This window comes from Salvelinus namaycush, chromosome 26 (genome assembly GCF_016432855.1).
Source record: "Salvelinus namaycush isolate Seneca chromosome 26, SaNama_1.0, whole genome shotgun sequence".
Classification (NCBI taxonomy): Eukaryota; Metazoa; Chordata; class Actinopteri; order Salmoniformes; family Salmonidae; genus Salvelinus; species Salvelinus namaycush.
In genome coordinates, this window is record NC_052332.1 from 15,079,976 (window position 1) to 15,107,823 (window position 27,848).

At 40.6% G+C, this 27,848-nt stretch overlaps 1 protein-coding gene across 1 annotated transcript; it reads left to right on the plus strand.

The window, feature by feature from the left end:
• The first annotated feature begins 240 nt into the window (after window positions 1–240).
• On the plus strand, window positions 241–10,996 carry man1b1a (mannosidase, alpha, class 1B, member 1a). The gene is made up of 14 exons (XM_038965584.1): window positions 241–737; window positions 1,681–1,824; window positions 3,686–3,794; window positions 3,890–4,125; window positions 4,316–4,497; window positions 4,645–4,766; window positions 4,915–5,106; window positions 5,253–5,401; window positions 6,459–6,647; window positions 6,965–7,155; window positions 7,359–7,479; window positions 7,666–7,860; window positions 8,389–8,520; window positions 9,318–10,996. The coding sequence occupies exons 2-14, from the start codon at window positions 1,723–1,725 to the stop codon at window positions 9,525–9,527; spliced, it is 2,130 nt and encodes a 709-aa protein (XP_038821512.1). The 5' UTR covers window positions 241–737; window positions 1,681–1,722; the 3' UTR covers window positions 9,528–10,996.
• The last annotated feature ends 16,852 nt before the right edge of the window (window positions 10,997–27,848 follow it).

Consider the following 27,848-nt stretch of genomic DNA (forward strand, 5'->3'; position numbering starts at 1 on the left):
AACAACAAAATTGAGTTTGAAAAGGTCACGTTTTTACTGTGAGCCAATGGGGTAATAACCACAGGGTTATTTTCCCCACAGACGGGCAATAACCACAGGGTTATTTTCCCCACGGGCGGGCAGGGCCGCGATGTCTCGCAGCCAATGATGACGCGGCCTCGAGTCATGTGACCCACACTGAACTGTCCGGGGTTGGGGGAGTTTCCAAAATAACAATCTCCGACAACCGGGGCACCGGACCATGCAAAACGAATACGCCCATTGGTGAGCTGTCAATTTTTGAGGATGCAAGCTGCAATCAGCTAACCTCAATTTTCACCAGTGGAGGTTAGTAAAATTTACCACATAGGGCACCCGAACCTAGATAAACGTTGGTCTTTACAAAACCGTCCACTGTTTGGAGGCGAAAAAAAGTAAGATAGCAAACTAGAGGCAGCTATGGAAAGGCTAGCTATCGTAAGCTAACAATATATAGTAGCTAGCTTGCCATGTTGTTGTTACTGGGGAAATTAAAGCGATTCTCTCTTCACTTGCGAGAAATGCAGATCAATTGTCAACAGTACAAGTCAACACTATGATAGCTAGCTTTCCAATGTTGTAGGTTATAGGATAGGTAGCTAGCGAGAGCTAGCTCATCATGACTCGCTCTTCCTAACGCGCCCGGAGAGTCAGTGTGACAACAGTCAGTGTGACAACAACGGAGGCTAACGTTCCCTACCTGGGTACAACGGGAAAAGGTAAGCGTATGGGGGACTTTTGAGTGACATAGCTAGCCAGAGAACTAAAAGGTTCCTACTTTTGTCTGTGACATAGCTGTAGCTAGTTAGTGACAAATTGTCAGCCAACTAGCTAGGTATGATTCATAACTCCTAGCTAACTATATGTATAGTTTTTTAACTCCAAAGACAAGACAGATTGTAAAAAGCCTTGTCTTTTGGAGTTATGAATCATAGCTAACTAGCTAGCTAGCCAGCCAACTAGCTAGAATGTAATTTTATTTATTTTGGTGAACAGACATATACAACAAAATGTACAATGTGGACCCAGAGGATATCACTTGAAAGTATTAATTAAAACGCTTGTTTACAAAGTGGTCCTCGATGGTAAAAACAATAACACATATAATGGTTAAAAGGCAGGACAAAATTACAAACAACCATAAATACATACATTTATGTTGACATCCTAAAAAGTGGCACTATTCACTGCACTTTCCCCAACCTTAAAAATCAACCATATTCATTTAACAATTAAACGATCTCTTCATTGCACATCATACCTATCATTAAAATAAATACACCTGGCCAGCGGGTGCGGGCACAAAGGGCAGGGGAGTGGTTTCTCTTACGTAGACAACCTTGTCCAAATTAAAACCTTTGCCTGCTTTTTAAAGCTATTTCTACTTTTTCTTTTTTTGATCTCCAGGTAGAGGCTATTCCACAGACAACTAGTTCAGATGCTATCTAGCTGGCCTTGATGCCTTAATTACTACTCTTAGTTCAAGTAATGTTAGCTAGCTAGCTGACAATAAAAAGCCAACTTGTGGACATTGAAACAAACTAAATGAAATAATGAGTCAAATGGACCCTTAACATAAAGGAAGAGTTGAGACACTCCTGTTATTTTACCTCTACAGGTCAATTAATCCTAAACTATTCCCTTCTCTTCCCCATCCCACAGTCCAGTGTCTTTGACATATGACGGTACCACTCAGCTGGAGAGATGTACCCCCCATCTAGAAAGGACTTCATCGCGCTGACCCTCAGTGACCAACACAGCCGCAGCTACAACAACGGAAAGCACCGCCGCCAGTCCTGCTGGAGGGTGAGTATTATTTATTTCAAGCCCTTGTCCTGCAGCCACTTTCTCACAACAGTACTGTGAACTGGGGCCATATGTATCAAGCAACTCTGAGTAGGAGGGCTTATCTAGGATCAGCTCCCCCCTGTCCATTTAATCTTATTCAGTGTGATCTAAAAGGCTAAACTGTACCTAAATCAGCACTCCTACTCGGAGAAGCCTTATACATACGGCCCACCAGGCTTTCTCCCACTCTTTTCTCAATACGGTTCTGTCATGCCAAAATCAGCATGTCCTTGTGTTTGCTGTCCTTCTTTCAAACTGGTTTCATGTTTCACTCTCAAAGGAAACCCCCCTGACAAAAGGTAGTGTAGCCTACCTCCTCCAGTCAAGCATTGCGATGCTTCCAGATAGTTCCTTTCTTGTTGATTGAAAGATAACTGATTGAGAGGTCAACATGGACTAGAGCTGTTGTAAAATGTTTATTAAACAGAAGCAAACGGAATGAAACGAGAAGGGACCTACCTGAATTTATCCAATAAACTTTTGTTTTGCTAAGTTTGCTTACATTTGGTTCTTAAATGGCAAACTGTTTCTGTAATGAATACGCCCCTGGTTTTCAGGTGCTTAACAGAACCAGCAGAGATGTGCTTTTTAAACCTGCCATTAGTTTGTGTTGTATATGCTGGTGCAATATGCAAAAATAATAGCAATCATGAATGTAAGGAGTATGGCTTCTAGTAGTTTTCATTGGTATCGGGCAGACTAGGCTATGTCTTCTTGTGTATTGTCTTACTTAGATGGATTCCAGTGACAGTCTCTTCTGAGACAGTGATGCATTGTTTTCCATCATGGCTCACAGATAATTGCTCAGATAGGTATTTGTGGCTCAACACAAGTGTTGATTAGGCTAAGTAGCCAGCCTACAGTACTTGCGTGTAGCCTGTTGTGCCTCTAGCTATTTTTTGTTCTCTCCCATGAGAGAGCATCCCTCTGTCCTCACTGCTTGCTCTCACATATCAGTCTGTGTAAGCTACTGGAAAAACAACCATCTAGAGATGTTGGAGTTGTACCGGGCAAGTAACACAATAGCTTACACAGTGTTTGTCAAAAGCTTTTATCCCTCATAAATGGTGATTTGGTATGGGGAAATGAGCTACGGTCCTACTGTCATTTGAATTAACCCTTCGCTAAGCCCTGCCCCCTTGGCTACTGTTGCAAGCTCAGGCAACATTTTCTCAGGAAACACTGGCGAAATCCCCTTTTTAATACAATTGTTTTTCCACTAGCTTACACAATGAAATTAAGCACGGACTACCCCTTGCTAATCAGGAATCTCTTGGGTATGTTGTGGTGGACTGTCATTACAATTGCTTCAAGGGAAGCTGGTAAAATTATGTTTGTAGTGTAGCGAGCCACTGGAGGGCTCTTGGAGCTAATAAGTGCTCTCAAATCGTTTGCTGTTGTCGACAGCAGATTAGTTATATTCATGATATAGACAAGTTCTATTAAGTGGCTAGCTAGCATTAGCAACATTTGGTGGTCAACGAGACTGAAAGCTAGCTAACAGACAATGTAACAGAAGTATAATTTAGGATTTAAAAAAATACGCCAACACGCTCTGCAATTCAGGAATCACAGTGGCAAGTACCCCTGGTATACTTTTCAATTATTTAGCCATTTAAACAATACATTTTTTCCCCCACTGGCTTGCGTCATGCGTTTCTAACGTGAGCTTGTCCGAGGTGTCAGACTCGTCAACAGTTGCTATCCACATTGGAGCGCTGCAATTGGTTGCCCAAAATTCCGGGGCCAGGCTTAGCGAAGGATCAATTGATAGATGTTAAATTGCTTTTGAGTGCTTATTTTCCTCTCTCCTCTGTAGAAGTGGAAGCAGCTGTCTCGGCTGCAGCGCAGTCTCATCCTCTTCCTGCTGGCTCTGCTGCTGATATGTGGACTGCTGTCCTACCCAAGCTTCTCAGAGCAATGGAGAGGTAGGCCTCTTGCCCACTCTCACTCGCTGTTAGTCTTTTGTATTTGTATGCTGCTATTGATGTTTGTGTGTGTTTGTGTGTGTGTGTGCGCTCAGGCATGTCGGACAGGGCGGTAAGGGAGGACTGGGATGAAGACTGGGAAAGGGGCCTGAAACCCGTCCCTCCAGGGGTAAACCCTGTGGCTGGCCCAGCTGGAGGTCCGGTTGTGGGCCTGGCTGGTGTAGCGGTCGGCCCAGAGTTGGGTCTAGCTGTGGGTCCAGGACTCATACCAGAGGTCATTCCAGAACCCCGGAGGCCAAAGGTCCCCTCTATACTCAAACCTCCAGCCAAGGTCAGGACCAGTTTGGCTATTGGACTATACTTAACTACTTTGATAGGTTTTATGAAACATAAAACTAAACAACCATTCAAGTGATTCTGGGTCCAAGAACAGACAGTGAAGCAACTGTTTTGGCTGTCCTTCAGTGCCTTTGTCAGAACTTGCTGTAATGTATTCTAATTAACTCTGTTTACCTATGTAGAAGAGACCATTCCCCAACAAGAGAGGACCTCCAAGCCTGCAGAAGGAGCGGAATGTATCAGATTCACTGGTAAAACCAGCTGAGAAAGTGCCAGTGGAGAAAGTGCCAGTGGAGAAAGTGCCAGTGGAGAAAGTGCCAGTGGAGAAAGCTGAAGAGGAGGAGGGAGAGAAGCCTCTTGTCAGGTAAAAACCTATTGTCAACCGTAACGACACTTGATATCGAATTCAACTCTTTTGCCCAATCAGGATCATTCTGCGGTAATACTGTTATTACAATTTTTTTACAGCTCCATGTCCTTTATATGTGTTATATGTGTTTCATACATGTAGCTGGCGAGGAGCCATGATCGAGGCAGACGAGGCTACAGAACCCCCACCCTCTGCCCATGAGAAGGATGCCGCTGTGCCTCCTGTGCCAGTCAACCCTGAGGACACAGCCCCACTGGCACCAGGTAAGTCTCTGCCACACGCACCATCTCACACCCTCAACCATACCGCACACCCTCACCCACTCCAGAGCTTGACCAGTTGTGGTGTCTTTGGCTTCCGAAATATACATGTTTGTGTGTGTGCTTGAGAGAATGTGCTTACTGTGTGTAGTTTCAGTGAAGCCTGTGGACAGGCTGGAGATGGTGCGAGAGGCCTTTAGGCATGCGTGGAAGGGCTATAAGGAGTTTGCCTGGGGTCATGATGAGCTCAAGCCTGTGTCTAAGTCCTACGGGGAGTGGTTTGGCCTGGGCCTGACTCTCATTGATGCTCTGGACACAATGTGGATCCTGGGACTGAAAGAAGGTAGCTAGGCCTCCTGACACAAAAACAGACACACCCCCCTCTCTCTTTACTAATTGCTTCTCTCTATTTGCTGCTGTGAAACAGAACCCAAGGCTGAATTTCTCTCTGTCTCCCTGTCTCTCGCTTGCTTGCGTGCTCGCTCACAGAGTTTGAGGAGGCGAGGAAGTGGGTGGAGACTGAGTTGTCATTCTCTAAGAATGTGGACGTGAACCTGTTTGAGAGCACCATCCGGATCCTGGGAGGCCTGCTAAGCACCTACCACCTGACTGGTGACGAGATGTTCCTGGAGAAGGCTGTGAGTGACATGGGAAGGAAGGCTAGGACAGATTGGGAGACTAGAATATGGTCTAAAACTTTTTTCTCTACCTCCATCTCTCCTTTCACCCTTTCAATCCCACTATTCACTGATCCTTGGGGCTTCTGGCTGACACATACCCTGAGTGTACAAAACATTAGGAACACTGACCAGGTGAAAGCTCTGATCTCTTATTGATGTAACTTGTTAAATCCACTTCAGTCAGTGTAGATGAAGGGGAGGGGACAGGTTAAAAAAATATTTTTAAGCCTTGAGACATGGATTGTGTATGTGCGCCATTGAGGGTGAATGGGCAAGACAAAAGATTTAATTGACTTTATACGGGGTATGGTAGTAGGTGCCAGGCGCACCAGTTTGAGTGTGTCAAGAACTGCAACGCAACGCTGGCTCAACTGTCTCCCGTGTGTATCAAGAATGGTCCACCACCCAAAGGAATCCAGCCAACTTGACACAACTATGGGAAGCATTGGAGTCAACATGGGCCTGCATCTCTGTGGAACGCTTTCAACACCTTTAGAGTCCATGCCCTGACGAATTGAGACTGTTCTGAGGGTAAAAGGGGGTACAACTCAATATTAGGAAGATGTTTTGTATACTCAGTGTACATCAGAGCAGGAAAAATGCTATTTTCTTCCCACATGGGAATACCACGAGCAAACCGTTTTTAATTTAAACCGGTCATAAAAGCTCTATGCAAAGTTGTTTACTAACTGGTGATGCGCAAGTTAGATAAATATGAGATCAACCTTTTTTTTATCACCCACCTAAATTCAAACATGCACCTTCTCAACCAATGTTCAAATTCTTCTTTCTAAATAAATCACTGAAAACCTCAAATTGTATCTACTAACTTAGTACTTTTCATTGCCTAAGGTTATGATAAATTAATGGAAAGTATTTTGATTCGGAGCCAATTTTGGAAAAAAATCTGAAGAATTAATGAGTCAGACAGGTGCTTAATTCAATTAGCTAATTTACTAATGAGTGCTAATGAGGATTGATAGCTATGTTCTCATCTTTCCTTCCGCTCTTGTAGAAAGATATTGGCTTAAGGTTGATGCCTGCTTTCAAAACCCCCTCCAAGATCCCCTTCTCTGATGTGAACATTGGGAAGGGCACGGCCCACCCCCCTCGCTGGACGTCCGACAGCACCCTGGCCGAGGTCACCAGTGTCCAGCTGGAGTTCAGAGAGCTCAGCCGCCTCACCCAGGACCCGCAGTACCAGGTGAGGCCAGAGGCGGGCTTTATGTATCGTGTCATGTGTAGACTACATTTTTTTATTTATTACAAATTAATATTTTTTTTTCAGACAGTGATCTCTGTTATCTGTCGACAGATGACTCTCATTGAAAAGCCATTGTCTCAATACGTAATTTTCGGACACAAAATCTCTGTCCGGACATATAGGTTGAAATTTGAGGAGTTTAACTTGTTATTGCATAGGTTTGCATTTGAGAAGGTGTTCCGTTGCAAAACGTTTTTCTACAGTCTGCTCTAATGAATATGACCCAAGTCTTTATCAACCTGCCTGTGCATTCCTAGGAGGTGGTGAATGAGGTGATGAGGCTGGTCCATAAGCTGCCAGGGAAGCATGACGGCCTGGTGCCCATGTTCATCAACACCAACAGCGGCCAGTTCACCCACAAAGGAGTCTATACCCTGGGGGCCCGGGCTGACAGCTACTATGAGTACCTGCTCAAACAGTGGATCCAGGGAGGGAAGACGGAACCAGAGTAAGCACCTTCCTATTAATTTAGCCTTTAAGATAATAATGACTAAGATGGCATGGACACGGAGGACCTGATCCTAGATCAGCACACCTACTCGAGAGGCTTTATGAATACAGGCCCAGTTCACATATGATTAGATTAGAGTGCTTTGAGGAGACTGCCAGATTACAGATAAACGAATAGAGATTGATGGGTGTGTTGTTCAGTCTGTTGGAGGACTACCTGGAGGCAATAGAGGGGGTCAAGAAGCACCTGCTGAGAACCAGTGGCCCCAGAAAGCTGACCTTCGTAGGGGAGCTCAACCACAATCGCTTCAACCCCAAGATGGTAAGAGACTACGCAGAACATCCATACCAATACACACTGAATGTACTACTTTACATGTTTACAATAAATACTCTCTCTCCCCTCTCACTCTCTCGCTCGCTCTCTCTCCCCCCCTCTCGCCCTGTCTCTCTCTGCCCCCGTCCCTCTCTCTCTCTCAATCTGCCTCTCTGTCTCTCTCTCTCTCAGGACCACCTGGTGTGTTTCCTGCCTGGCACGCTTGCGCTGGGTGCCCACAATGGGCTGCCAGAGGATCACATGGAGCTAGCCCTGCAGCTGATGGAGACGTGCCACCAGATGTACATCCAGATGGAGACGGGCCTGAGCCCTGAGATCGCCCACTTCAACCTGCAGCCCTACGACGGGCGAGACGTCGACGTCAAGGTGGGTTCTACAGGAAGAATATTGAGAGCATCCCAGATGGCACGCTGCTCTTTATTTAGTGCACAACGTAGGGAATAGGGTGCAACTTAGGACACTGTGTGTGAGATATAGATGTATTTGGCTCCTACTGTCTTATTTCTCTGTCTTGCACTAATCCTTCTCTAGAGATGTTTAATGGCGGAATAACAGGAGTCAAGTGTGGCTCTATGGTGTAATAAAGCTGGAAACGGCTCTGATCTTTGTTTTCTCCTCACTGCTGGAACTAACCCTCTAAACTTGCTTTCCAAATGCGTCTCATCAGTTCTTAAGGTCGTTTGAAAATTCCATTTGATTTAGGTTGGAACTGCTACAGCATACAAACATCTCCAATCAAAGCGTACAAAGATGTGTTCGCCTTCACTTTACCGTCAATGTTTATGTGTGCGCCTCAAATGGCACCCTATTCCCTAAAAGTAGTGCGCTATATAGGAGATGGGGTGCAATTTGGGATGCACACTAATGTGAGTTTGCACGTCTTTTCTCCCCAAGCCTGCAGACAGACACAACCTCCTGAGACCAGAGACCGTGGAGAGTCTGTTCTACTTGTACAGGTTCACTAAGGACGCCAAATACAGAGACTGGGGCTGGGACATTCTAGAGAGCTTCAACAAATATACCAGGGTGAGTCCCAACGTCTTACTGTACGCCAGACAGCACAGCGACTCCACCTTCACTGATCTGTTACGTCTGATAACTTGCCAAACATTCATTGGATAGATCAACAGTTGTTTGGCAACCATGTTACTGCGCTGACTTTGTCTAATTAACCCACTAACAGTCAGAATTAATCTTAACGTACCACAGGGTTATAGTTTTTGTTTTCTTCCTGGGCAAGTCTTGAAACATTATGAATGCATTATGAAACAAGCTAAATTCTGAGAACAGTCCCGCCATTCCGTGGAGTATGACTTCCATCAGCCAGCTGGATACCTTGCTCCAAGTTAAAACATTGATGTCTGTAAGGTGTGTGTGTGTGCTAACTACAACAAGTTTGATCACCTGATTGACTGGTGGTGTATGGGTTCTGCCAGCCGGTGCATCTGCCAGTTGTTTCATAGCGCGTCAATGCCAGAACGCCGTCAGAAAAATAAAATAAAAACAGGTCCTATTTTCATGCAGCTGCAGAGGAATCTTTATTATTATAAAAAATAAAAAGTTCCATAATTTGCATGACAGATAGCTCATGGCAACACGGTTGCATTAGAAAGAAGCCATCTGTAGGAAGAAAATTGGGTGAGTACTCAAATTTCTCAATTAACATAATCATCTTGAGCTGTTATACCAAGCTGCCTTCTCAAGGGATCCAGCTTGATTCGCTGTGGTGGTGGTGCACAGTCAAAGACAGTTTTGTAAATGGGGTTTCGTTTGGGTTTCCTGTGTTACTCGCTGCTTCCCCTCATGCTCGTCTTCCTATCCAGGTGCCAAGTGGAGGCTACACTTCCATCAGTAACGTGCGCGACCCCGTGAACCCGGGTCCGAGGGACAAGATGGAGAGCTTCTTCCTGGGGGAGACGCTCAAGTACTTCTACCTGCTGTTTTCAGACGACCTGGAGCTGCTCAGCCTGGACAAGTACGTGTTCAACACAGAGGCCCACCCACTACCCATCTGGCAATTGCCCCCTGTCTGAGACAGGAAGTGATGTCATAGAGAAGTAGCATACCACGAGATCCCAGGGTTTGAACTTCCTAGCTGTTGCCTTCTCAAGGGATCCAGCTTGACTCACTGTGCACAGTAGAAGACAAACTCGTCAATGGGTTTTCAAGTGGAAAGGTTTTCCTTGGAAGGGGGGGGCATAGAGCTGGTCTCTTGTACAAAGCTTTTGTAGTTTGGAGTAGACACACTTGAGAATCTTGATGGCTTGCTGTTCAGTTGAAAAGAAACAAGAAGTGCGAAGGTCTCCAGAATCAGCTCAACAGAAACTAGACTGAGACTCCCCCAGGTGCCAGTTTGATTATTTTCTGACACTAAAAGTAGTATAATCCTCTCCCCTCCCCGACCGGCTGACGAAGGATATGTAATAAGGTGGAAGTACCAGGAGAGGATTACGCTTTCCCATTGATTTGTCCTATACATTTATGTTAGAGCATTGTTTACCCTGAAGGGAGTACTGAATACATGGGTTGCATTGTTGAGAGCCTTTAATGGTAGGTGAAACACTCCTACCCCATAGGTCTTTCAGGAGTTCCTCTCCTTGATAGCCATTACCACAGAAATAGAATGAGTAGAATGGGCGTCGCCATTTACGTCAGTTAATCCATAATGGGTGGACTGGCGGCCATTTTGTGTGTTCATTCTATTTCTATGGGCCTTACACCACTAGTTACTACTGTCGATGTGGAGGACCAGTTGAAGTAGCCTATAGTACCGTGACTGTGAAGCTCCTGTGATGAAAAAATGCTTTGCACTTTCAACTCTAAAATGTAAGGATTTGTCTTTTTGTATATTTAAGTGGTGTGGGAGTAGATTTGAGTAGTGATGCATGCAGGTGATTCTGCGTGTTTTAGCTGAATAGATAAAAACCAACACTGATGGCCTATGAATGAAATGCCATTAATCATTGTTGCACATGGGACCACAGCCTACAATGACAGTTCTTTTTTTTAATGTATTTATGGTGAATGTGTCTTTTTTTTCCATCTTTTTTTTTTAAAATTGTTTTGTTTTTTTGTTTTTCATGATGACTTCATGATGACAACAAGTCTAACCCTCCTGTTTCATGGGATTGTATGAAGGGTAATTGGGAATGTAATCGAGGTAATGAAGTAATGGCACGTTTGTATACTTTTAAATGTGATTTCGCCAATGCAGACATAAGTTGTGTAAATAACTCAATATTGCTGTGTTATGAGAATTTCATGCATATTTCATTTGGGACCATGTGTCTGTGTATTCGTCTCATCGTGAGGGAGTTAAGGTTTATGCAATCGACTTGTAGGCAAGTCTCTCATGACTGAACTGCGACATTTTGGGTTCTGGTTTCCTAGATTAATCGACTTACCACAGCCTAATTAGAGTGCTGCCACTAAGAATTCTCATGTTTGGGTTCTGGGTAGAATATATTCTTGTTGCTTGAATTAAATCTGTTACAAAGCCAGACTCATTATCAGTCAGAATTAATACCAGAATGAATGAATATAGACTAGTAAGAGTCTATGAGAAGGGTTCTTGTTTTCTTGAAGTGTTGGTGATGTTACGCTGATGGCTAGTTAAGCATACCTACAGAGCGCTCAATCATGAATGGTTGTTTCTCCCAATTTTATGCTGTGCCTGCTGAAGATGTCCAGGGTAGACACTGAATGTACAAAACATTAGGAACGCCTTCCTAATAAAGTCGTGCCCCCTTTTGCCCTCCGAACATCCTCAGTTCGTTGGGGCATGGACTCTACAAGGTGTCGAAAGCGTTCCACAGGGATGCTGGCCCATGTTGACTCCAATGTTCTCCACAGTTTGGTGGTGGACCATTCTTGATGCACATGGGAAACTGAGCGTGAAAAACCCAGCAGCGTTTCATTTACACACTCAAACTGGTGCGCCTGGCACCTACTACCATACTCTGTTCAGAGGCACTTAAATATTTTGTCTTGCCAATTCACCCGCTGAATGCCACACATACACAATACATGTCTCAATTGTCTCTTGTAATAATTTTTTTTAAACTGTCTCCTCCCCTTCATCTACTCACATTGAATTGGATTTAACAAGTGACATCAATAAGGGATCATAGCTTTCACCTGGAATCACCTGGTCAGTCTGTTTTGGAAAGAGCAGATGTCCCTAATGTTTTGTACACGGTGTATATAGTTCATGGTTATGTCTTGTAGAGCATTTTGGCAAGGGAGGTGTCTTATAGCTCACTATTTGGGAGGTTTCAAGTAAAATTATTGCGTAACAAGTGTAAATATTTTATGGGAATTCTTTTTAAATGGTCTCCTGAATGTTGTGATTGTATTCCCCTTTTGACGTGTTAAAGGCCCAGTGCAGTCAAAAATGTGATTTCAGTGTTTTTATATATATTTCCACATTTATGAGGTTCAAATAATATTGTGAAAATGAGAATGCCCTTTTAGTGTAAGAGCTGCTTGAAGTTGGCCTGAAATTCCAGCCTGTTTTGGTGGGTTGGAGCATTGGCCTGTCCATGGGGTAAATTAGTTAGGCTAATAAGATAGAGTTTCAAGCCTTTGCCAATATCAGACCCCTCCCAGACTGTCCTAGTGAAATTCTATTTTGCTCTTTGCTAAAAAAAAAACGGACTAGTTTAATTGAAAACAATAACAGTAAGGTACTTAATTGTTACCCAGAAATGATTTGATATTGAGAACTGCTGCATTGAACCTTTTTAAGCAATGGTGTTGCTTATATTTAATTGTGCTTCTCCCAGTATGAAATATAGACCTCTCCAGAGAGGTGGAGAGGGGTGCATCCCAAATGGCACCCTATTCCCTATATACCAGAGCCCTGGTCAAAAGTAGTTCATTATATAGGGAATTGGGTACCATTTGAGACAGTTTGTCCTAAAGTCACACACTTTGGCTGACATCAATTGTTTCATTTCATAGCCCTTGTATTGTGCTTTAAGCGTTTTAACTATAATTCTTCTAGTTGATCAACTGCTTTAAAAAAATACATAGGTTGTGCTTTGCTAAATTATCATAACTCATTACAGTAGGCTATATTTCATTGGTAGATTTCTGTAACCAAATCCTGACCTATACCATCAGGATTTGAGTAAGCAGAATTGGCACTGCACCAGTGCTTGGCGGAACCCTCCTCCACACGGTCTGTCATCCACAGCACAGCTTACCTTCCCTACCACCTTTGTGGTGTGTTGGAAGTTATTTTAACGTTGTGCCTTCCGAGCTTATAGCAACTAGTGAGTGGCAGTTTCTTCACTCCCAGAGATTGTGTGCTGTTCCTGAAATTGCTTCTCAGCTTTGGCCCCAGTCAGACTTTAAACTCGATCAAATATTCATGATAGCCGTTGTTGTGAGTTTTTTAAAGGAGACTAAAGACATGAGAAAAGGAATGTAGTCATTTGTCACCATGGCGAACACTTCAATACACAATTCGGAGTTTCAGAGAGGTCATTTTATATTTAACACATCATGATTTTTAATATTTGAAACTATTACATGGCCATAATGAAAACGTCCGAAGATTGAATTAAAATCTCCCGGTACTTTTCAGGTTGGAAATTAAATATCTACATGGAGAGAAATGAGAGGGAGGATAAAAAATCTAAATAGGGGTGCTTTTTTGTTGTTTCTCCAACGTGACCTTTACAGTGTGTGGTAAAATGGAAATGTTTTTTTTTTGCATATCTGTTATTAGGGTTAAGCGCCTGCTCAAGGGCAGCGACAGATTTGTTTTCCATAGTTGTCTCGGGGATTTGAACTAGCAACCTTTTCGGTTACTGACTCAACGCTCTAACTGGTAGGCTACCTGCCGCCCATTAAGAAATGTAGAAACTCACTGAAATTACTTGTTTTAAAAGGCCCTACAAAATATAAAATGTCCACTCAATACTGATTTATAGATTGCTACATGGGAGAGCAACGTTATCAATCTGTTGGTGGAGATTGCAAATATGACCCTTGCGTCATAGACCAAAGACATGATTAATAGTGTTTTGTGTTCTCACAATCAATTCATTGAACTGTTTAAGGAGTAGCGTCCATTAGAGAAGGGTCAAATCTTCCCCAAAGACTACTGAGCCCGGCAATTTCTTCATGAAGATAGTGGTCACAGGGATTGCCTTGCCGTTGAACTGCTACCTATTAAGCTTGACTTTGGAGAATCCTTTCAACTCTCTAAGATTGTCACCCCACAGACTGTAATATTTTCCACGCTGCTTTTGTAAGTCCAGCCGCAGCTTCTCTCAAACCCTGTCCGTACAACAATAACCTGTTTTTCTGTCATTTGGATCGACAATAAAGATTTTAAACTAAGCCGTTGATCTTGTTTTCCTTTTCGTGAATAGATTTGTACCCTCCAGTACATGAAGTTTCATTGGTTGATTATTGTATGGCATTAACGAGTTGAGAATTTCTGTCCTTGCTAATGTAAATCTATGTAAATTCCTGCATGTTGGTACTTTTAACTGTGACTTCCTGGACCGAGCCAAAGGTAAAATACTTCATTATGTAGAGTATAGATAATTTGATTGTAGTTAATGACTCCATAGTTCATACCTTTTCTCTTCTGGCTTGTCACAGGGCACTTATGATTTATTTCACAGAGCTACAGTATCATGCAGAGTACATTATTAGTCATGTATTGAAACTGTGATCTGGGGGTTTATTTATAAGTGTCTCTAGTGTGCCATTTATGATTCATAGTCTCACCTTTTTTAAAGTAAACTTTTCCTTGTATTTTCTTTACCCAGTGTTCCTGTTAAAGCCAATAATAGTTATGTACTAAGTTGTAACACCAGGAGGCAGCAAAAACAGGATGTTTGTGTACCTGTGGGGCATTATTTTGAAGTTTGAAACGTTGCTAGAAGCATGAAACTTTGTTTTTATAACCAAAGCGTCACAGTGATGCATACAGCATAGTAATTAAGCCAACTCTTCTTTAACCACGAGGGAACTTTTAACTAGCTTTATGTATAAGGCTTGCCGCTTGTCAGGCTCAAAGACTGGTTGATCTCGTGTGTGGGTGTGCACATGTGTTCTCATTTTGATTGACACTCAATTAGATCTGATCAGAAAGCTGGTCTCCTCAGGTCACTGTGTGATTGGCGTGTGACAAATAACGATTGTGAGTATTTGGGTTTGGGACACTGCTGTCATCTGTCAGTTGTGCTTTTTCCTTCAGTCAAGTGTCAGTCAGCAAATTGGCATGGGGCTCATTTGTATCAGACAAGGTAAGACAAATGCCACCTTACTCCCTATATAGTGCACTACTTTTGACCAGGGCCCATAGTGCACTATGGAATAGGGTGCCATTTGGGACAAAGACCCTGACTACTTTGTTTCTCATTGGAGAAGAACATGGGTAGGAGTCCTCTATACTCTACCAGACCACTACTGCACATTCCACGCCAAACATGTATGAATATAACCTTTCGTAAATTACTACAATTCCAGGCTGGGTAGTTTGTGACTGTCTCATAGAGCCCTTTGCTTGTGATGTGAATCAGAACTCTGTTATCCTCTCTGTTATTCCCCGGGGGCGAGATCATCTTCGGAATCATTTTACAATGACAGCATACACAGCCTTTGTACTTTGTTGTACACACATCTGATAATGGCCTGAGTGGAAGAAGAGAGGAAGGACATGTTGGGTGAAACGGAGAGCTTTGAGTGTGTGTGTGTCTTCTGAGAGGTGTCTGGGCACTCAGCTGTCTGCCTGTAAGTGCAGAGTTATGTTGTGTCCTGAGCAGGCTGTCTGTAGATATGACGCCACGTGGCACATCTCTGTCCCCATCTCTCTGTCTACAACAGAGGCTAACCCGACATTGCTCTTGACAGTCGAGTGTGACAGGTCCCAGCCCTGCCTTCTCTCTCTACCATATAAACGCATGTAGTGCTTCCCAGTCTGCTGACATGTACTGTTCTCCTATGATGGCCTACAGTAACTGTTGAACATGTTAGCCCTTTGTTTACCTCTTTAAACCTTTCCAATTCAAAGCTATCACTTTGGCCTGTAAATGTGCCATTTTCAATCTGTGCACGTTTGATATAATCCATGTGAAATGTCAAGTTTTTATCTGATGTTGTATTTCGATTGCATCAGAGCAAAGAAGCAGCGATTGTCATGAAGCGTTAAGGCTTTGCCTCTCCTGTGTCACTGCTGTTGCTGCTGCTCTGCCCCTCCCCCCCGTCCAGGGTCCTCGTCTGTCTCAGCACTTCTCCATCTGCCAGGACAGAAACAGCCTGCCTGGAGAATAACCCTGGTTGGATCTAATTACAACTCTTATCAGTTCCTGATGGGATGGGCTTTGCTGTCACATCAGCAGCGCAGGGCAGACTGTGAAAGAGACTTTTGGAGAACATACAGCACCATACTGTGTAACTTTAATGGCCCTCATTTCCCTCATACTGTTCAGTTTTCGGACTCGTATTTGTCTTATTATTAGCAGGAAAGATGATATCTGAGTGCCAAGGATTATGGGTACCAGGCCCAGGGGGAAGCGCCAGGGGGCTTGCTGCTGTATGTCTTGCTGTGTGTGTCTCTCGGTGATACTCTAGCAGGCCTAGGCTTCTGGAAGCTTCTAATTGTCGCCTGGAGAGGAATTTGAGAGTTTTCACAAGCTGTCTGTGAGCCCCTTGCCAAGAAATTAGGCTCTGAAAGATCTATGAGGACACCCACAGAAATTAGTTCACCTCCAAGCATATCCAGCTCCTTTTCCACATAACCACTGAAAAAGTCGAAAACTTACTCTGGCTCAAAGTAGTGGTCTGAGTTTCAAAGTGCAAGTATAGTTCCCGACATTGTGGGAACTGTAGTAAAGAGGTACCACATAAAGTGTGCTGTATGTTAAGGATATTTAAGAGCTCCTGGACATTGAGAAGCTGAGTGTTTCTGTCCTGGCAGATGGAGAAGTGCTGAGACAGACAAGGCCCTGAGTCATTGATATCCCGTAAGATCAGTCATAGAAATAGATTTCTCTATGATAGAAGTGCTGTACTTCCCAAAAGTAGTGAAAGTCCTGAAACTATCCTCCTCCTCCTCCTGTATGGGGTGATCCATGGGCGGTGCAGACTGGCAGAAAATGAAAATGGGCTGGTGAGATCAGTTAAATTAATTTGAGTTAAATACATCTGAGCTGAGACCTTGGCTCCAGCACCGTTGCCCAGACTTGGTTATCTATCATGGAGATGTCAGGTGCAGCGCCAGGCTTCCTCAGATGAGAAATGAACAGAGAGGAGGTAGGTAGAAAGGAAAAAGATGAATTTGCTTCGGGTACTCTGTATCCTGTCCAAAGTTGACACCAAAAACAAAGACAACCCGGCAGTCATGGTCTTATTCATTAGTACACACCGTAGCAACCATTTTGCAAAGGAAAACATTTTTCAATGTTTCTTATTGTAGGTTCAGGTAGTCCCTGACGTTTTCTTCCTTTTGGTTTCCATTTGGTGACTACTGACCAGTCTTGCTGACAGATTGACAATCTGCACTGTATATAGCCATGTTGTTTTTTATGCCCTATACTGTATATAGCCATGTTGTTTTTTATGCCCTATACTGTATATAGCCATGTTGTTTTTTTACTCCCTCTACTGTATATAGCCATGTTTTTTATGCCCTATACTGTATATAGCCATGTTGTTTTTTACTCCCTCTACTGTATATAGCCATGTTGTTTTTTACGCCCTCTACTGTATATAGCCATGTTGTTTTTTACTCCCTCTACTGTATATAGCCATGTTGTTTTTTACTCCCTCTACTGTATATAGCCATGTTGTTTTTTATGCCCTATACTGTATATAGCCATGCTGTTTTTTACTCCCTCTACTGTATATAGCCATGTTGTTTTTTACTCCCTATACTGTATATAGCCATGTTGTTTTTTACTCCCTCTACTGTATATAGCCATGTTGTTTTTTACTCCCTATACTGTATATAGCCATGTTGTTTTTTACTCCCTCTACTGTATATAGCCATGTTGTTTTTTACTCACTCTACTGTATATAGCCATGTTGTTTTTTACTCACTCTACTGTATATAGCCATGTTGTTTTTTACTCCCTCTACTGTATATAGCCATGTTGTTTTTTACTCCCTCTACTGTATATAGCCATGTTGTTTTTTACTCCCTCTACTGTATATAGCCATGTTGTTTTTTACTCCCTCTACTGTCTATAGCCATGTTGTTTTTTACTCCCTCTACTGTATATAGCCATGTTGTTTTTTACTCCCTCTACTGTATATAGCCATGTTGTTTTTTACTCCCTCTACTGTCTATAGCCATGTTGTTTTTTACGCCCTCTACTGTATATAGCCATGTTGTTTTTTACTCCCTCTACTGTCTATAGCCATGTTGTTTTTTACTCCCTCTACTGTCTATAGCCATGTTGTTTTTTACTCCCTCTACTGTCTATAGCCATGTTGTTTTTTACTCCCTCTACTGTATATAGCCATGTTGTTTTTTACTCCCTCTACTGTATATAGCCATGTTGTTTTTTACTCTCTCTACTGTATATAGCCATGTTGTTTTTTACTCCCTCTACTGTATATAGCCATGTTGTTTTTTACTCCCTCTACTGTATATAGCCATGTTGTTTTTTACGCCCTTTACTGTATATAGCCATGTTGTTTTTTACTCCCTCTACTGTATATAGCCATGTTGTTTTTTACTCCCTCTACTGTATATAGCCATGTTGTTTTTTACTCCCTCTACTGTATATAGCCATGTTGTTTTTTACTCCCTCTACTGTATATAGCCATGTTGTTTTTTACTCCCTCTACTGTATATAGCCATGTTGTTTTTTACTCCCTCTACTGTATATAGCCATGTTGTTTTTTACTCCCTCTACTGTCTATAGCCATGTTGTTTTTTACTCCCTCTACTGTCTATAGCCATGTTGTTTTTTACTCCCTCTACTGTCTATAGCCATGTTGTTTGTTACGCCCTCTACTGTATATAGCCATGTTGTTTTTTACTCCCTCTACTGTATATAGCCATGTTGTTTTTTACTCCCTCTACTGTCTATAGCCATGTTGTTTTTTACTCCCTCTACTGTCTATAGCCATGTTGTTTTTTACTCCCTCTACTGTATATAGCCATGTTGTTTTTTACTCCCTCTACTGTATATAGCCATGTTGTTTTTTACTCCCTCTACTGTATATAGCCATGTTGTTTTTTACTCCCTCTACTGTATATAGCCATGTTGTTTTTTACTCCCTCTACTGTATATAGCCATGTGGTTTTTTACTCCCTCTACTGTATATAGCCATGTGGTTTTTTACTCCCTCTACTGTATATAGCCATGTTGCTTTTTACTCCCTCTACTGTATATAGCCATGTTGTTTTTTACTCCCTCTACTGTATATAGCCATGTTGTTTTTTACTCCCTCTACTGTATATAGCCATGTTGTTTTTTACTCCCTCTACTGTATATAGCCATGTTGTTTTTTACTCCCTCTACTGTATATAGCCATGTTGTTTTTTACTCCCTCTACTGTCTATAGCCATGTTGTTTTTTACTCCCTCTACTGTATATAGCCATGTTGTTTTTTACGCCCTCTACTGTCTATAGCCATGTTGTTTGTTACGCCCTCTACTGTATATAGCCATGTTGTTTTTTACTCCCTCTACTGTATATAGCCATGTTGTTTTTTACTCCCTCTACTGTCTATAGCCATGTTGTTTTTTACTCCCTCTACTGTCTATAGCCATGTTGTTTTTTACTCCCTCTACTGTATATAGCCATGTTGTTTTTTACTCCCTCTACTGTATATAGCCATGTTGTTTTTTACTCCCTCTACTGTATATAGCCATGTTGTTTTTTACTCCCTCTACTGTATATAGCCATGTTGTTTTTTACTCCCTCTACTGTATATAGCCATGTTGTTTTTTACTCCCTCTACTGTATATAGCCATGTTGTTTTTTACTCCCTCTACTGTATATAGCCATGTTGCTTTTTACTCCCTCTACTGTATATAGCCATGTTGCTTTTTACTCCCTATACTGTATATAGCCATGTTGCTTTTTACTCCCTCTACTGTATATAGCCATGTTGTTTTTTACTCCCTCTACTGTATATAGCCATGTTGTTTTTTACTCCCTCTACTGTATATAGCCATGTTGTTTTTTACTCCCTCTACTGTATATAGCCATGTTGTTTTTTTATGCCCTATACTGTATATAGCCATGTTGTTTTTTATGCCCTATACTGTATATAGCCATGTTGTTTTTTACGCCCTATACTGTATATAGCCATGTTGTTTTTTACTCCCTCTACTGTATATAGCCATGTTGTTTTTTACTCCCTCTACTGTATATAGCCATGTTGTTTTTTATGCCCTATACTGTATATAGCCATGTTGTTTTTTATGCCCTATACTGTATATAGCCATGTTGTTTTTTACGCCCTCTACTGTATATAGCCATGTTGTTTTTTACGCCCTCTACTGTATATAGCCATGTTGTTTTTTACGCCCTCTACTGTATATAGCCATGTTGTTTTTTACGCCCTCTACGGTATATAGCCATGTTGTTTTTTACGCCCTCTACTGTATATAGCCATGTTGTTTTTTACTCCCTCTACTGTATATAGCCATGTTGTTTTTTACTCCCTCTACTGTATATAGCCATGTTGTTTTTTACTCCCTCTACTGTATATAGCCATGTTGTTTTTTACTCCCTCTACTGTATATAGCCATGTTGTTTTTACTCCCTCTACTGTATATAGCCATGTTGTTTTTTACTCCCTCTACTGTATATAGCCATGTTGTTTTTTACTCCCTCTACTGTATATAGCCATGTTGTTTTTTACTCCCTCTACTGTATATAGCCATGTTGTTTTTTACGCCCTCTACTGTATATAGCCATGTTGTTTTTTACGCCCTCTACTGTATATAGCCATGTTGTTTTTTACGCCCTATACTGTATATAGCCATGTTGTTTTTTACGCCCTCTACTGTATATAGCCATGTTGTTTTTTACTCCCTCTACTGTATATAGCCATGTTGTTTTTTACTCCCTCTACTGTATATAGCCATGTTGTTTTTTACTCCCTCTAATGTATATAGCCATGTTGTTTTTTATGCCCTATACTGTATATAGCCATGTTGTTTTTTATGCCCTATACTGTATATAGCCATGTTGTTTTTTACTCCCTCTACTGTATATAGCCATGTTGTTTTTTACTCCCTCTACTGTATATAGCCATGTTGTTTTTTACTCCCTCTACTGTATATAGCCATGTTGTTTTTTACTCCCTCTACTGTATATAGCCATGTTGTTTTTTACTCCCTCTACTGTATATAGCCATGTTGTTTTTTACTCCCTCTACTGTATATAGCCATGTTGTTTTTTACTCCCTCTAATGTATATAGCCATGTTGTTTTTTATGCCCTATACTGTATATAGCCATGTTGTTTTTTACTCCCTCTACTGTATATAGCCATGTTGTTTTTTACTCCCTCTACTGTCTATAGCCATGTTGTTTTTTACTCCCTCTACTGTCTATAGCCATGTTGTTTTTTACTCCCTCTACTGTATATAGCCATGTTGTTTTTTACTCCCTCTACTGTATATAGCCATGTTGTTTTTTACGCCCTCTACTGTCTATAGCCATGTTGTTTGTTACGCCCTCTACTGTATATAGCCATGTTGTTTTTTACGCCCTCTACTGTATATAGCCATGTTGTTTTTTACTCCCTCTACTGTATATAGCCATGTTGTTTTTTACTCCCTCTACTGTATATAGCCATGTTGTTTTTTACTCCCTCTACTGTCTATAGCCATGTTGTTTTTTACTCCCTCTACTGTCTATAGCCATGTTGTTTTTTACTCCCTCTACTGTATATAGCCATGTTGTTTTTTACTCCCTCTACTGTATATAGCCATGTTGTTTTTTTACTCCCTCTACTGTCTATAGCCATGTTGTTTTTTACGCCCTCTACTGTATATAGCCATGTTGTTTTTTACTCCCTCTACTGTCTATAGCCATGTTGTTTGTTACGCCCTCTACTGTATATAGCCATGTTGTTTTTTACGCCCTCTACTGTATATAGCCATGTTGTTTTTTACTCCCTCTACTGTCTATAGCCATGTTGTTTTTTACTCCCTATACTGTCTATAGCCATGTTGTTTTTTTACTCCCTCTACTGTATATAGCCATGTTGTTTTTTACTCCCTCTACTGTATATAGCCATGTTGTTTTTACTCCCTCTACTGTATATAGCCATGTTGTTTTTTACTCCCTCTACTGTATATAGCCATGTTGTTTTTTACTCCCTCTACTGTATATAGCCATGTTGTTTTTTACTCCCTCTACTGTATATAGCCATGTTGTTTTTTACTCCCTCTACTGTATATAGCCATGTTGTTTTTTACTCCCTCTACTGTATATAGCCATGTTGTTTTTACTCCCTCTACTGTATATAGCCATGTTGTTTTTTACTCCCTCTACTGTATATAGCCATGTTGTTTTTTACTCCCTCTACTGTATATAGCCATGTTGTTTTTTACTCCCTCTACTGTATATAGCCATGTTGTTTTTTATGCCCTATACTGTATATAGCCATGTTGTTTTTTATGCCCTATACTGTATATAGCCATGTTGTTTTTTATGCCCTATACTGTATATAGCCATGTTGTTTTTTACTCCCTCTACTGTATATAGCCATGTTGTTTTTTACTCCCTCTACTGTATATAGCCATGTTGTTTTTTACTCCCTCTACTGTATATAGCCATGTTGTTTTTTACGCCCTATACTGTATATAGCCATGCTGTTTTTACTCCCTCTACTGTATATAGCCATGTTGTTTTTTACGCCCTCTACGGTATATAGCCATGTTGTTTTTTACGCCCTCTACTGTATATAGCCATGTTGTTTTTTACTCCCTCTACTGTATATAGCCATGTTGTTTTTTATGCCCTATACTGTATATAGCCATGTTGTTTTTTATGCCCTATACTGTATATAGCCATGTTGTTTTTTACGCCCTATACTGTATATAGCCATGTTGTTTTTTACGCCCTATACTGTATATAGCCATGTTGTTTTTTACGCCCTCTACTGTATATAGCCATGTTGTTTTTTACTCCCTCTACTGTATATAGCCATGTTGTTTTTTACTCCCTCTACTGTATATAGCCATGTTGTTTTTTACGCCCTATACTGTATATAGCCATGCTGTGTTTTACTCCCTCTACTGTATATAGCCATGTTGTTTTTTACGCCCTCTACGGTATATAGCCATGTTGTTTTTTACGCCCTCTACGGTATATAGCCATGTTGTTTTTTACGCCCTCTACTGTATATAGCCATGTTGTTTTTTACTCCCTCTACTGTATATAGCCATGTTGTTTTTTATGCCCTATACTGTATATAGCCATGTTGTTTTTTATGCCCTATACTGTATATAGCCATGTTGTTTTTTACTCCCTCTACTGTATATAGCCATGTTGTTTTTTATTCCCTCTACTGTATATAGCCATGTTGTTTTTTACTCCCTCTACGGTATATAGCCATGTTGTTTTTTACTCCCTCTACTGTATATAGCCATGTTGTTTTTTACTCCCTCTACTGTATATAGCCATGTTGTTTTTTACTCCCTCTACTGTATATAGCCATGTTGTTTTTTACTCCCTCTACTGTATATAGCCATGTTGTTTTTTACTCCCTATACTGTATATAGCCATGTTGTTTTTTACTCCCTCTACTGTATATAGCCATGTTGTTTTTTACTCCCTCTACTGTATATAGCCATGTTGTTTTTTACTCCCTCTACTGTCTATAGCCATGTTGTTTTTTACTCCCTCTACTGTATATAGCCATGTTGTTTTTTACTCCCTCTACTGTATATAGCCATGTTGTTTTTTACTCCCTATACTGTATATAGCCATGTTGTTTTTTACTCCCTCTACTGTATATAGCCATGTTGTTTTTTACTCCCAAAACTGTATATAGCCATGTTGTTTTTTACTCCCAAAACTGTATATAGCCATGTTGTTTTTTACTCCCAAAACTGTATATAGCCATGTTGTTTTTTACTCCCAAAACTGTATATAGCCATGTTGTTTTTTACTCCCTCTACTGTATATAGCCATGTTGTTTTTTACTCCCTCTACTGTATATAGCCATGTTGTTTTTTACTCCCTCTACTGTATATAGCCATGTTGTTTTTTACTCCCAAAACTGTATATAGCCATGTTGTTTTTTACTCCCTCTACTGTATATAGCCATGTTGTTTTTTACTCCCTCTACTGTATATAGCCATGTTGTTTTTTACTCCCTCTACTGTATATAGCCATGTTGTTTTTTACTCCCTCTACTGTATATAGCCATGTTGTTTTTTACTCCCTCTAATGTATATAGCCATGTTGTTTTTTATGCCCTATACTGTATATAGCCATGTTGTTTTTTACTCCCTCTACTGTATATAGCCATGTTGTTTTTTACTCCCTCTACTGTATATAGCCATGTTGTTTTTTACTCCCTCTACTGTCTATAGCCATGTTGTTTTTTACTCCCTCTACTGTCTATAGCCATGTTGTTTTTTACTCCCTCTACTGTCTATAGCCATGTTGTTTTTTACTCCCTCTACTGTATATAGCCATGTTGTTTTTTACTCCCTCTACTGTATATAGCCATGTTGTTTTTTACTCCCTCTACTGTCTATAGCCATGTTGTTTTTTACTCCCTCTACTGTATATAGCCATGTTGTTTTTTACTCCCTCTACTGTCTATAGCCATGTTGTTTGTTACGCCCTCTACTGTATATAGCCATGTTGTTTTTTACGCCCTCTACTGTATATAGCCATGTTGTTTTTTACGCCCTCTACTGTCTATAGCCATGTTGTTTTTTACTCCCTCTACTGTATATAGCCATGTTGTTTTTTACTCCCTCTACTGTATATAGCCATGTTGTTTTTTACTCCCTCTACTGTATATAGCCATGTTGTTTTTTACTCCCTCTACTGTATATAGCCATGTTGTTTTTTACTCCCTCTACTGTATATAGCCATGTTGTTTTTTACTCCCTCTACTGTATATAGCCATGTTGTTTTTTACTCCCTCTACTGTATATAGCCATGTTGTTTTTTACTCCCTCTAATGTATATAGCCATGTTGTTTTTTATGCCCTATACTGTATATAGCCATGTTGTTTTTTTACTCCCTCTACTGTATATAGCCATGTTGTTTTTTACTCCCTCTACTGTATATAGCCATGTTGTTTTTTTACTCCCTCTACTGTCTATAGCCATGTTGTTTTTTACTCCCTCTACTGTCTATAGCCATGTTGTTTTTTACTCCCTCTACTGTATATAGCCATGTTGTTTTTTACTCCCTCTACTGTATATAGCCATGTTGTTTTTTACTCCCTCTACTGTCTATAGCCATGTTGTTTTTTACTCCCTCTACTGTATATAGCCATGTTGTTTTTTACTCCCTCTACTGTCTATAGCCATGTTGTTTGTTACGCCCTCTACTGTATATAGCCATGTTGTTTTTTACGCCCTCTACTGTATATAGCCATGTTGTTTTTTACTCCCTCTACTGTCTATAGCCATGTTGTTTTTTACTCCCTCTACTGTCTATAGCCATGTTGTTTTTTACTCCCTCTACTGTATATAGCCATGTTGTTTTTTACTCCCTCTACTGTATATAGCCATGTTGTTTTTTACTCCCTCTACTGTATATAGCCATGTTGTTTTTTACTCCCTCTACTGTATATAGCCATGTTGTTTTTTACTCCCTCTACTGTATATAGCCATGTTGTTTTTTACTCCCTCTACTGTATATAGCCATGTTGTTTTTTACTCCCTCTAATGTATATAGCCATGTTGTTTTTTATGCCCTATACTGTATATAGCCATGTTGTTTTTTACTCCCTCTACTGTATATAGCCATGTTGTTTTTTACTCCCTCTACTGTATATAGCCATGTTGTTTTTTACTCCCTCTACTGTCTATAGCCATGTTGTTTTTTACTCCCTCTACTGTCTATAGCCATGTTGTTTTTTACTCCCTCTACTGTATATAGCCATGTTGTTTTTTACTCCCTCTACTGTCTATAGCCATGTTGTTTTTTACTCCCTCTACTGTCTATAGCCATGTTGTTTTTTACTCCCTCTACTGTATATAGCCATGTTGTTTTTTACTCCCTCTACTGTCTATAGCCATGTTGTTTGTTACGCCCTCTACTGTATATAGCCATGTTGTTTTTTACGCCCTCTACTGTATATAGCCATGTTGTTTTTTACTCCCTCTACTGTCTATAGCCATGTTGTTTTTTACTCCCTCTACTGTCTATAGCCATGTTGTTTTTTACTCCCTCTACTGTATATAGCCATGTTGTTTTTTACTCCCTCTACTGTATATAGCCATGTTGTTTTTTACTCCCTCTACTGTATATAGCCATGTTGTTTTTTACTCCCTCTACTGTATATAGCCATGTTGTTTTTTACTCCCTCTACTGTATATAGCCATGTTGTTTTTTACTCCCTCTACTGTATATAGCCATGTTGTTTTTTACTCCCTCTACTGTATATAGCCATGTTGTTTTTTACTCCCTCTACTGTATATAGCCATGTTGTTTTTTACTCCCTCTACTGTATATAGCCATGTTGTTTTTTACTCCCTCTACTGTATATAGCCATGTTGTTTTTTACTCCCTCTACTGTATATAGCCATGTTGTTTTTACTCCCTCTACTGTATATAGCCATGTTGTTTTTTACTCCCTCTACTGTATATAGCCATGTTGTTTTTTATGCCCTATACTGTATATAGCCATGTTGTTTTTTACTCCCTCTACTGTATATAGCCATGTTTGTTTTTTACGCCCTATACTGTATATAGCCATGTTGTTTTTTATGCCCTATACTGTATATAGCCATGTTGTTTTTTACGCCCTATACTGTATATAGCCATGTTGTTTTTTACGCCCTATACTGTATATAGCCATGTTGTTTTTACGCCCTCTACTGTATATAGCCATGTTGTTTTTTACTCCCTCTACTGTATATAGCCATGTTGTTTTTTACTCCCTCTACTGTATATAGCCATGTTGTTTTTTACGCCCTATACTGTATATAGCCATGCTGTTTTTTTACTCCCTCTACTGTATATAGCCATGTTGTTTTTTACGCCCTCTACGGTATATAGCCATGTTGTTTTTTACGCCCTCTACGGTATATAGCCATGTTGTTTTTTACGCCCTCTACTGTATATAGCCATGTTGTTTTTTACTCCCTTACGTAATAGCCATGTTGTTTTTTATGCCCTATACGTATATAGCCATGTTGTTTTTTATGCCCTATACTGTATATAGCCATGTTGTTTTTTACTCCCTATACTGTATATAGCCATGTTGTTTTTTATCCCTCTACTGTATATAGCCATGTTGTTTTTTACTCCCTCTACTGTATATAGCCATGTTGTTTTTTACTTCCCTCTACGGTATATAGCCATGTTGTTTTTACTCCCTCTACGGTATATAGCCATGTTGTTTTTTCCCCCTCTACTGTATATAGCCATGTTGTTTTTTACTCCCTCTACTGTATATAGCCATGTTGTTTTTTACTCCCTCTACTGTATATAGCCATGTTGTTTTTACTCCCTCTACTGTCTATAGCCATGTTGTTTTTCTCCCTATACTGTCTATAGCCATGTTGTTTTACTCCCTCTAACTGTATATAGCCATGTGTTTTTTACTCCCTATACTGTATATAGCCATGTTGTTTTTTACTCCCTCTACTGTATATAGCCATGTTGTTTTTACTCCTCTTACTGTATATAGCCATTGTTGTTTTTTACTCCCAAAACTGATATAGCCATGTTGTTTTTACTCCACAAAACTGTATATAGCCATGTTGTTTTTTACTCCCTCTACTGTATATAGCCATGTTGTTTTTTACTCCCTCTACTGTATATAGCCATGTGTTTTTTACTCCTACTGTATATAGCCATGTTGTTTTTTACGCCCTCTACTGTATATAGCCATGTTGTTTTTTACGCCCTATACTGTATATAGCCATGTGTTTTTTACGCCCTATACTGTATATAGCCATGTTGTTTACTCCCTATACTGTATATAGCCATGTTGTTTTTTACTCCCTATACTGTATATAGCCATGTTGTTTTTTACTCCCTCTACTGTATATAGCCATGTTGTTTTTTACTCCCTCTACTGTATATAGCCATGTTGTTTTTTACTCCCAAAATGTATATAGCCATGTTGTTTTTTACTCCCAAAACTGTATATAGCCATGTTGTTTTTTACTCCCTCTACTGTATATAGCCATGGTTGTTTTTTACGCCTCAAAACTGT

What these genes read in the sequence shown, in the direction of transcription:
- man1b1a (XM_038965584.1), top strand. Translation starts at nt 1,723, where the DNA reads ATGTACCCCCCATCTAGAAAGGACTTCATCGCGCTGACCCTCAGTGAC. An exon ending in TACTCAAACCTCCAGCCAAG is followed by an intron (nt 4,126 to 4,315) that starts GTCAGGACCAGT and finishes TTACCTATGTAG; the next exon opens with AAGAGACCATTCCCCAACAA. An exon ending in GGCGAGACGTCGACGTCAAG is followed by an intron (nt 7,861 to 8,388) that starts GTGGGTTCTACA and finishes TTTCTCCCCAAG; the next exon opens with CCTGCAGACAGACACAACCT.